The 10697-nt window shown below is 35.2% G+C and overlaps 3 protein-coding genes across 3 annotated transcripts; 2 read left to right on the top strand and 1 right to left on the bottom strand.

Moving 5' to 3' along the window:
• On the top strand, window positions 2959–5165 carry LOC104702175 (protein kinase 2B, chloroplastic-like). Its single transcript, XM_010418003.2, has 5 exons — window positions 2959–3341; window positions 3727–4052; window positions 4146–4281; window positions 4362–4622; window positions 4728–5165. Exons 1-5 carry the CDS (start codon window positions 3260–3262, stop codon window positions 5102–5104), a joined length of 1182 nt encoding a protein of 393 aa, XP_010416305.1. The 5' UTR covers window positions 2959–3259; the 3' UTR covers window positions 5105–5165.
• LOC104702174 (protein RKD2-like) lies at window positions 5605–6965 on the top strand. The gene has a single exon (XM_019227819.1). The coding sequence runs from the start codon at window positions 6638–6640 to the stop codon at window positions 6953–6955; it is 318 nt and encodes a 105-aa protein (XP_019083364.1). The 5' UTR covers window positions 5605–6637; the 3' UTR covers window positions 6956–6965.
• On the bottom strand, window positions 7018–8861 carry LOC104702172 (geranylgeranyl diphosphate reductase, chloroplastic). Its single transcript, XM_010418001.2, has 3 exons — window positions 8049–8861; window positions 7542–7938; window positions 7018–7454 (listed from the first exon to the last, which is right to left on the bottom strand). The coding sequence occupies exons 1-3, from the start codon at window positions 8751–8753 to the stop codon at window positions 7150–7152; spliced, it is 1407 nt and encodes a 468-aa protein (XP_010416303.1). The 5' UTR covers window positions 8754–8861; the 3' UTR covers window positions 7018–7149.

Genomic DNA, 10697 nt, shown 5'->3' with positions numbered 1-10697 from the left:
ATTTTTGAGACACCAAAATGATATTTGACTTATATATTCTGCCTTTACATTATCTTTCTTTTTTTTCCTATTTTTCTGTTCTAATTTTCTCACCTGTTTCTTAAAAATAATATTTAAAAAAATATTAAGAATTTGCCCACAAAATTATTTACAAAAAACAAAGAATTTTTATATGAAAAATAATCTACCTGATGGATCCATTTGCTGTTATATGTCACTAAACAGAACATATCCGAGTCTCATGGTAAGACCCCTTTTTGGTGGTTGTTACCGTGTTTATAAATTAGTTACTACGTTCTTTTAAATGTTTAAAGCATCAGTTTCTGAATCATCTTTAGATAAAATTAAATTAGTTATGATTAATATATATGGAAATAAGAAAACCGAATTTATATTTATAGCTTTTGTTAAGTTACCTTAGCACATCTAAATATGTGATTCTAATACTAAAAGTCTAACTTACACATATACCACAGATTAAATCTAACAAAACACTTCTTTTTTTTGGTAGCCCAAAACACTTAAAATTGTAATCATTTAATTTTAATATTAAACTTAAATCTTTCAAAAGCTAATTTTATTATATATAAAAATAAAAACTACTATCTCTTATTTTCTTTTCTTATTAATGTTGTTATCCTTAAATACAAAAAAATTGGTAGTGATATATAATTTTCAAAATCTCCTATTTGAGTAAGGGTCAACTTCTAGAAGTGTAAATCTCTATTTTAAGACGATTTTTTTTTTATATAAGATGTAAATGGTTTTTAAAAAATGATCTAATAGGAAATAACCGGTATAAAATGGGATCAAGAAATTCAAAAAATAATGACATTGGCCGTGTTCTTTTCACAGTCACAACGACAGCAACCAGAAAATAACACTGTTTTGGGAACAAATTCAACATAAATGAGTCGCTCCGACTATGACAGCAAGCAAAAACAGTTTTTAAGATCAACGCTGGTATTTCCAGCGACTGTTGAAACTCTGTTTTTTCTTAATTTTTCAGTCGTTGTGACAACAGCGGCTCCCTACTTTACCGGACTACAAACCATTTTGGGCTATTAATTTGTGTTGCATTCACTGCATCTGCGATTGTAAAAAGAACACGGCCATTATCTAAACTGTTTCTCATAAAAAGTTGGACAAGAAATAGAGGTAAAAATAAAATAGTATAAAATTTAAATGTTTAAATTTTATTGTGGCTTTCAAATATAAAATAACTAAATTCAAATTCAATTCTCTATTTATTTCAAAATATCGAGACATTAAATAATGGGTTAGAGAAAGAAACGTGTAATTTAGAAAATAAAAATCATTATCTAAACTATTTTTGACAAAATACGGGACGAAAATTTTGGGAACACGAATTCCAGCAGAACATATGCGAACATACTATTTACTCATGTGAATTACGCGGAATGGAGTATTTCGGATCAAAAAATTTTACACATTGCAAGCAGATATATTAGACGGATTTGAACGCTTGACAATTATATTTAGGTCATCTGGAAATTCTATGATACGCAACGGGATGGATATGGACAAGTAGGCATAACATAGGTACGATTACGGTTTATTAACTATCGGTTATGGTTATATACGGTGCATTATTTGATGATATGATACATTTGATATTATTTGATGATATAATACAGTTGATATTATTTATTTTTAGTTGATATGCTCTTTTATTGTAATCATATATCTATATATCATACTATTCATGTTAAATAAATAATTATTAGTATATTTTATTATATTTTAAAAATAGTTAGGTAAAAAATGTATATTTTAACTATCTGATTGACTAACGGTTTTGATACGATTACGGTAATTAACAGTTACAATTAATATAAATTTAACCATATATTTATGATTAACGGTTAAGATTTCTAAATGTTATATACGGCTACGGTCCAAAATACGATTATGGTTTAGTTTTGATTATGCCTAAGGACAATATCACTTTCTCATTGTCTTCAAATTTAGTTGTCTTCTTTATTGATATTAAAAAAAATCATCATTCATTTGTGAAACTAAACCAAATATCAAACTGATATGCGTTCAAATTATGTATATGTTATACCAAATAAATATTTAAAGTTAATAAAAATTAAATTTATAAAGAGAGAATACATATATTCTGTCTAAACCTATTATAATAAATATAGTCGAATATGTATTATTTAAAAAAGAACAGTTATGAGACAAAAAAATTTGACGCATAGAGAACCAAAAGAGTATCCCGTTCCAAAATATATACATCTAGGTTAAATACATAAAATAAATGAAACTGAAGCTGAATCCAAATTTGATTTAACTCCCCTAAACAAACAGTTTTAAATGTCAATTGTTTGTATTAGCTTAAAATAATATACACATAATATCACTTATCTTAATTTATTTATATATATATATATATCACTCATGCAGGTATAAGTAGAGGTTTACGTGAAATTTTTTCAATTTTAAAAATATTTACGCAAATATAACCCCGCACGTATGTGCGGGTCCGAACCTAGTAATTATATTAAATAATAGATAGATCTGATCGTTCTCTAGTTATTAAATTTCATAGGTATGTAAAACCTATAACAGTTATCCTAATCGAAAAATAATCATTTTTAGATCGAGATTATTAAAAAAAATTAAGAGATAATAAAATGAAGCATATAATTTTTTTTAAGAGAAAAAGTAATAAAAAGTATTGTTAAAAAAAGAAAGAAAAAATAAATTAACAAGTTACTAAAAACGAAAAAACAAAAAGGATTTAAATTATTATAATTTTTTTTTGTCAAACAGGATTTAAATTATATAAAAACGAAAATTCATTGAAAGACAAAGAGTGTGGGGGACACGAGAGTTGCACGTGATGTAAATAAGTCAATAGGGTAATTAATACAATAGGGGGGTGGTGACTCTGACAGGGAAGTTAATACAACACGGAAACTCGTTTCCTTTCTCTCTAATTTTAGCTTTTAGGTTTTTTTTTCTTTTTCTTGTAACAATTTTAGTTTTACAATATTCAACCTTTCTTTTGCTTTCTCTGATCTCTCAAATTCCAAAAACCTTCGAAATCCAAACACATTTTTTGAACCTCACCACTCTCTCATTTACATCGTTCTTCCTTTTTTGGCCCCGGAGGAAGAATGTCGATGACAGAGGCAGTGGTGACAAAGATCCATCCATAAATGATAGTGTTTGTTTCCCATTACAATTGGTCTCTCTAGGGTTTTGGAGGATTTAGACCTCTATAATGGGGAATTGCTTTGGATCTTCCTCAAAGAATGAGGATGTTAACGTTGACGACTCCTCAGTGAACTCCAAACCCTTTTCACGTAAGCCCCTTTCTCATCTATCTCTCTATTTGATCTAATTGTTGTTCCAATACGGACAGAGCTACATTGTCCTGGATTCTCGTAGTCTAGCTGAATGTGAATGTGAATGTGAATTGAAGACGAAATATTTGGGTTTTTGAGGTGTTCTAGCTGACTTAAGAATTTCTATGTACTGCTAATTAATGAAGTCTTACTCGACTAAGCATAGGAATGTCAGAAGCAGATATGAAATAGGTTTTTTTTTTGTAGTTACTTGATTCATCTCTAGTGGTACGTACAGAAGCAGAGAGGGCTTTAATTCCCCTGTTCTTAAATTATTAATTGTGCTGTTGATAATTTTCCCATCCCACCTTTGATGTCAGAATGTGGTATTGTTCTGGTCCAGGAGCTAATAGTGATACTGGAAGAAGCTCGAATCTTTCATATCCATGGAGTTTAAAGCCTCTGATTACAAGAAAATGTGAAGCTAACAGCACTCTACCTGCACCGCGTGAAGAAGGAGACATCATGCATTCTCAATATCTGAAGTCATTTACCTTAGATGAGCTAAAGAATGCTACTGGAAACTTCTGTCCAGAGAGTCTAATTGGAGAAGGAGGGTTTGGCTTTGTTCACAAGGGCTGTGTTAATGGTGGACCTGCTGGAATCGAAGTCGCTGTTGCTGTAAAGAAGCTTAAAACTGAAGGGTTTCAGGGACACAAGGAGTGGGTGGTAAGCTTCTTTTCTAATTACTTTATTATGATTTCCTTTGAGGCTATATATACCCTTTTAAAATATTTACATGTGTATGCTTTCTTTCTAAAGAGGGAAGTGAATTATCTTGGAAGATTGCATCATCCAAATCTGGTGAAACTGATTGGGTACTCCTTGGAAGACGAACAACGTCTTTTGGTTTACGAGTATATGCCTAATGGTAGTCTTGAAAATCATTTGTTTGAGAGTAAGTAAGAATTAAAATCCAACATTTATGTTTATGTTACTTTGCATTGTTCATGACCTGATGAATCTTGTTTATTCTAGGGGGTTCTAATGTGCTTTCTTGGTCACTGCGTATGAAAGTGGCGATTGGTGCTGCTCGAGGGCTTTGTTTTTTGCACGAAGCTAAGGACCAAGTCATTTACAGAGACTTCAAAGCAGCAAATATCCTTCTTGATTCAGGATTCAACCCAAAACTCTCGGACTTTGGATTGGCCAAAGAAGGTCCAAAAGACAACCGTTCACATGTGACAACCCAAGTCATCGGTACAGAAGGTTACGCAGCTCCGGAATATCTAGCAACAGGTTTCTCTTTGTTTGATGGTTTCATTTGCTCCAATTTCAATTAACAACGACATAACATGATATTTCTAAAACACATTTATTGGTCTCTGCTTTGGTCTCTGTCAGGTCATCTAACAACGAAATGCGACGTCTACAGCTTTGGTGTAGTCTTGCTAGAGATTCTATCTGGACGTAGAGCAATAGACAAAACCAAAGCTCGAGAAGAAGAATACCTAGTGGAATGGGCGACACCTTACTTGCGAGACAAGCGAAAAGTGTTTAGGATAATGGACACGAAACTTGTGGGTCAATACCCTCAGAAAGCAGCGTTTATGATGTCTTTCTTGGCTTTACAATGTATTGGAGAGGTTAAAGTTAGACCATCGATGCCTGAGGTCTTGTCTCTTCTTGAGAAAGTTCCAATTCCAAGACATCGAAAGAGTAGAAGCAGAGGTTTTGCTACTAACTCTTCTTCCAAACGGTTTCTCAGACACCCTAATTAAGAACTAAAAACTCTTTGGCTTTCGGATCGTTTCTTTTGTGGAAGTGGAATATAAAAACCTCTTTTTGTTACTTCATTGATAAATTATGAAATATAGAAAAGAAAAAAGGAAAAAAAAGCTTGGCCATGATCTATAATTAAGTTTTTAACCATACGTTACATCTTGTAATCTTAACTGAGCACACCTCATTCAGTTAGTGGCTATTAATTATGTTTATACACAATCATCATGATCATTGTTATGTGTAATGTACGTATATAAGAACATGTACATAGTCTACAGTCTACACATATGTGGATTGTATATGTACTAGTAACTATCATCAGTACTGGTAACTATTTACTCGAAATGATTGCATGTCATATATGCATGGAGAGACGAAAAGAGAAGTCTAATCCAAACCAAAACGCTTCTAACAATATAACCACCACTAATTAACATTAATCATATCTCTCGTAACTCCAAATTTAACAGGGCTATCAATTCGCCGTCAATACTCAATACCCCACTTCTAATAGTTTCATCATCACTAAATTCCGCTTTTATTCTCTCTCCATATCTTACTACTGTGCTACTCTCTCATCTGAATGCATAATATATAAATCTTTTCTCCCTCATCGATTTTTACAACACAACTTCTCTCGCTCTCTCTCTCCCTTCCTCTCTACAATGGCTGATCACAAAACCAAAGAAGATAAGCCATTCTCATTCCTAACTCATTCACCATCATTTGATCAAAGGTCAATTTCTTGTTTAGAGGTTAATTGGTTAATAGTAGTATTTATGTTTTCTTATAATTTAATTTCTCTGTTTTTGTTTTTTTGCAAACGCATGCAGCTCCTTAAGCTATCCTCTATTTGACTGGGAAGACGATCTTCTTGCTCTCCACGAAAGCTCTGCCTCTCAATCTTTTCCTTTGACTACAACTTCTCTGCCATTACCTGATCTTGAACCTTTGTCTGAAGGTATACAACATATAGTTTTAGAGTTGTCAGATACATAATTACATATATATGTATATGTATGTAGAGGTGTCATGGGTCTTGCTTTGTTCTGTAGATTTACTCAATTCATACAGCTCTGGATCATGGAACGAAACAGAGCATAACAGAGGATATGGTGGTGCTTCATCGGAACACAAGACTAAACATAGAGCAGTGCAAGAGACGACAAAGAAGAGGAAACTTAACGAGAGACGCAGAGAAAATAGCGTCAGAATCATCAGCGATAATACTACTACCTACACGACTTGTCCAGCTTCAAAGGCATTGTCAATGGAAACTGTCTCTCGCTACTTCTATATGCCTATAACTCAGGCTGCTATAGAGCTCAACGTTGGTTTAACTCTTCTGAAAAGAAGATGTCGTGAATTGGGTATTCGGAGATGGCCTCATCGCAAACTCATGAGCCTAAAAACTTTGATCAGTAACGTCAAGGTATGTAGAAACAAGACATTAAACTCAGTATTAATTGTTTTTTTGGATTAGTGAATTGAAAATGTTTTTAATTCTCTGTGATTAGGAGCTGCAGAAGATGGAAGGCGAAGAGAATGCAGGGAAACTGCAGAACGCGTTGAAAATGCTGGAGAAGGAGAAAAGGACGATTGAGGAGTTACCAGATTTGGAGTTTGAGGAAAAGACAAAGAGGCTGAGACAAGCTTGTTTCAAGGCTAACCACAAGAGGAAGAAGAAGAGAAGTCTCAAGTCCGATCAGGCTCATATAGCTTCGTGTTCAAGCAGCGGATCAGTCGCTAGTGATGAGTCGGTTAATGATGCAGTAATGGAGGAGAGTGATGAAGAGGTCAAGTATCTCTTGTGTGGTTTCTCAAATGAGTTTAGTAGTGGTTTGTGATTCTGTTTTTTTTGGTGATTGTAAAGGCAAATGCTTTTGACTAATTCAATAAACAAACAAAAAAAAACATAAAATATGATACTGAATAATACCACCTTGAAGAGCATTAACATTAGTGTACGGTAGATGCTACTAACAAAGAAACAAAAAGAGAGAGATAGGAAGAAAAGGGATAGACCTCATCTTTTTGGTTCTTAAACATTAAGCTTCTCAATCTCTCTCCTTAGAGCATTAGCTCTGACCAAACTCCCAATGGTGTTCACAGCCAACTTGATGTCTTCCAAAGGACTACCTGGGGCAACCCTCTTGTACAGATAACTATCAAATGTCATCTTCTGAACATACTCATCAGCACACATCTCCACAAACGCTTCTCTAGCTGGATTCGATCTGTAAAATACTTTCTGCAACACATCAAGGACTCTGTACGTAGGCAAGTATGTCTTATCCCATTTCTCCAAGTACTTCCTCAAGTCCCCTTCATCAATCATCTTCTTACCTGTTGTCAAACCACACATAGACTTTAGGATTCACTACAAAACTTAAAACTCAAGAACCTGAAAAAGGCGGTTTTGTTTTAACTTACCATTCTGTGAACCTTCAACAATGGCTTCAGCACACATTCTACCACTCTTAGCAGCAAAGTAGATCCCTTCACCAGAGCATTTAGTCACATAACCTGCAGCATCACCAACAAGAGCCACTCTTTTCGAGAGCCTACGTGGTCTCGGGTGTTCAGGAATAGGATGAGCCTCAACACGGATGATCTTGCCTCCCAAAATCTTGTCTTTGGCTCTGTTACGAGTAGCGAGCTGGAACTTCTTGATGTCACCTTTGTGAGTCACAGTCCCTGTTCCAACAGCTACATGGTCGCACTTAGGGAACACCCAACCATAGAAATCTGGAGACACATCATCTCCAACATACATCTCAGCTAAATCCTCATAGTAAGTCATTTTGTCATCAGGAATCCTAATTCTCTCCTGAAAGATTCCAACTAAAACTCCATAAAAAACATGATCTTTCAAAAATCCTAAACAGCTCTACTGATCAACCAACAACCATTAAACTCAAAGAAGTTAAGGGATTTGACCTGAAACGCAATGGCGTAGTCGTAATCACCAGCATCAATAGATTTAGCAACCCTAGAGTTAGCTCCATCAGCACCAATGACAGCATCAACCTCCATTGTCTTCTTTGTTCCCGTAGATCCAGTTTTGCCATCGTACTCAGTGTAATGCAGAGTGTAGGGCGAGTCCCAGTTCTCAGGATGATCCATCTTGAGGAAGAGACCGTTAATAACAGTAGCACCATTCTTCTCAGCACGTTCCCTCAGGTACTGGTCAAGCACTTCTCTTCTCACCATACCAATATACTCATGCTCCTTAAGCGTACGGCCAATGTCAACAGCGATGTTGGAAGGCGATATCATCTTCATCTTCGTCACTCTACGGTCAATGATGTCCAACGGCAAATTGAACTCTCCGACCATACAGAGAGGGATGGCGCCACCGCAGGGCTTACAGTTGTCCATCTTACGCTCGATGAGAACCGTCTCGATACCTCCTTGAGCTAGAGTCTCAGCAGCAGCTCCGCCTGCAGGACCACCACCGATGACGGCGACGCGGAGCTTACGGTTGGAGAGTTTGGGAGTGGATCTGGCTGCGGTAACACGGAGAGAGCTGCTACGTCGTTGAGGGAGAGAAAGTGATGACGGTACATGATGAGAGACGAAGTTGGTTTGCTCCGTTGATGATTGACGTAGACCGGTGAAGGATTTGAGTGTAACCGTCGCCATTGTTCTTTAGAGAAAAGAAGCTTTGAGGAGTTCTGTGAACACACACACACACACGCACTTCAACAATGGAGTCTCTCCCTCTCTCGGCCTCTCGCTGCTTCAGTTTTGTTTTGGTTAAATGTGTTTTTGTTTGAGTGGATTAGAGATATTGTTAGAGATTTCCGAGGAGTATATACCGTTGGATTAAGAAATGGACGGTGATGATGAGATGAGGATAAAGTTACGGGTTTGTGTTTTCTTTCTTTTGTGTAGATGTGGTGCCCATTATGTGGACCAAACGGCTGTGTTTTGGCCACGTAGGATAAGTTATATAACTAGTATGTTGTGTGTGTCTTTTTGATCACTTATTTTTATGGGCACAAGACATCCGTAGACTTTGGTTCACACAATTATGGTTCAATGGATATTTCAGTATTTTACTTCTTTTTTTTTCTTTTTTTTTTAATGACCAAAGGATTTTGAATAAAAATTAATTTGTATGTCCGGTTTTAAAAACACTGGCTTTTTAAAGGTACAATCAGACCAAAATAATGTCCAAATTGCGGGTTTACTATCTTAACCGGCCCGGTTAGTCTGGATTTTTCAAAACACTTGTAGATCAAAGTATTAAAGGTCCCCCCCCCCAATTATTAACTCACTCTGTTTTATACAAGTACATACTCTGTTTCAGTCAGAAATAGCCTTGTACTATACACACTCTTTATTGTCCAACGGTCTCAAACGCTCACCTTTTGGTTATTTTACGAGAATAACCCACTCAATCACCTTGATTTCACCCAGCAGCCCAACCATTCACCTTTGGTCCATTGGGCTTGATACTGTCCGATGAATCATGGGCCATGATTAAACATTTTCCAATCTTAGCCCACGTGAAAGAAAACAAAAACAAAAAACAAATTCTGGACAAACATGGAAAGTGGAAACTTTAGAATCTTCTATTTTTTTTTTAAAAAAAATCTCCTTTCTTTGGCATGAATAGTATTTTTTCATTAACAAATGGTTCTAGTGATATTTTAGTAAGAGTAACTTCTACCTCCTACTAGCTAGAGTCACGAAAAAGCAAGTGAAGAGTACATGCATGAGGAAAATCGTCAGAGTTTAATAGAGGTTTTTGTTTTTTTAAAGAGGTTTTAGTTTTTTTTTTCTTTGAGAGGTTTTAGTTTAGTTAACACTACAACGAAATATTCCGCATTAAGGTAAAACTGATATCTGGTGTTACTCGATAAATGAGTTCTTAAACCCCAAACTTGAAACTATTTACTGCAAGATTTGATAATTCCCTAAAATGACAAGATTTCAAGTTTACGGACAAGAAACGGTTACAACTTACGACACCAACACGAGGAAAGAGTAGTTGAAGTAGGTTTGAATCAAACATAAAACAAAAATAATTATTAAAGAAGAAAGAAAAACAAAATCAGTTGGTTCATCAACTCAAAATCTACCTTCACCTCTTTAGTCTCACATTACTCCTCCACCTTTCTTACTAATTAGTCCTATTTTTTCACCTCCAAAACCCTTTAAAAACCCACCAAATTAACAAATCTTTTTCAATCAACAAACATTTTGAATTGGCGACATGAAGTTTTGCGCAATATTATTGTTGTTCATCCTTCTTGGAATCAACGGCTACGATTGCAAGATAGTCCAGTTTATATTCGGAGATTCATTGTCTGATGTAGGCAACAATAAGAATCTACCAAGAAGTTTAGCGACAGCGAATCTGCCCTATTACGGGATTGATTTTGGCAATGGTTTGCCTAATGGAAGGTTCACCAATGGCCGCACTGTTTCAGACATTATAGGTAAGTCATGTTTATGAACTTATAAATTAATCAATAATCATGGTATAGTATGTGAATTACATTTTAGTACAATCTTATAATTTTTTTGGTTAACAAATTTTAGGTGATAAAATTGGGTTGCCAAGACCAGTAGCCTTCT

Source organism: Camelina sativa, chromosome 7 (genome assembly GCF_000633955.1).
Source record: "Camelina sativa cultivar DH55 chromosome 7, Cs, whole genome shotgun sequence".
In the NCBI taxonomy this organism is placed as follows: Eukaryota; Viridiplantae; Streptophyta; class Magnoliopsida; order Brassicales; family Brassicaceae; genus Camelina; species Camelina sativa.
Note: the sequence above shows the minus strand (reverse complement) of the source record. Positions and strands in the feature narration are given on the sequence as shown.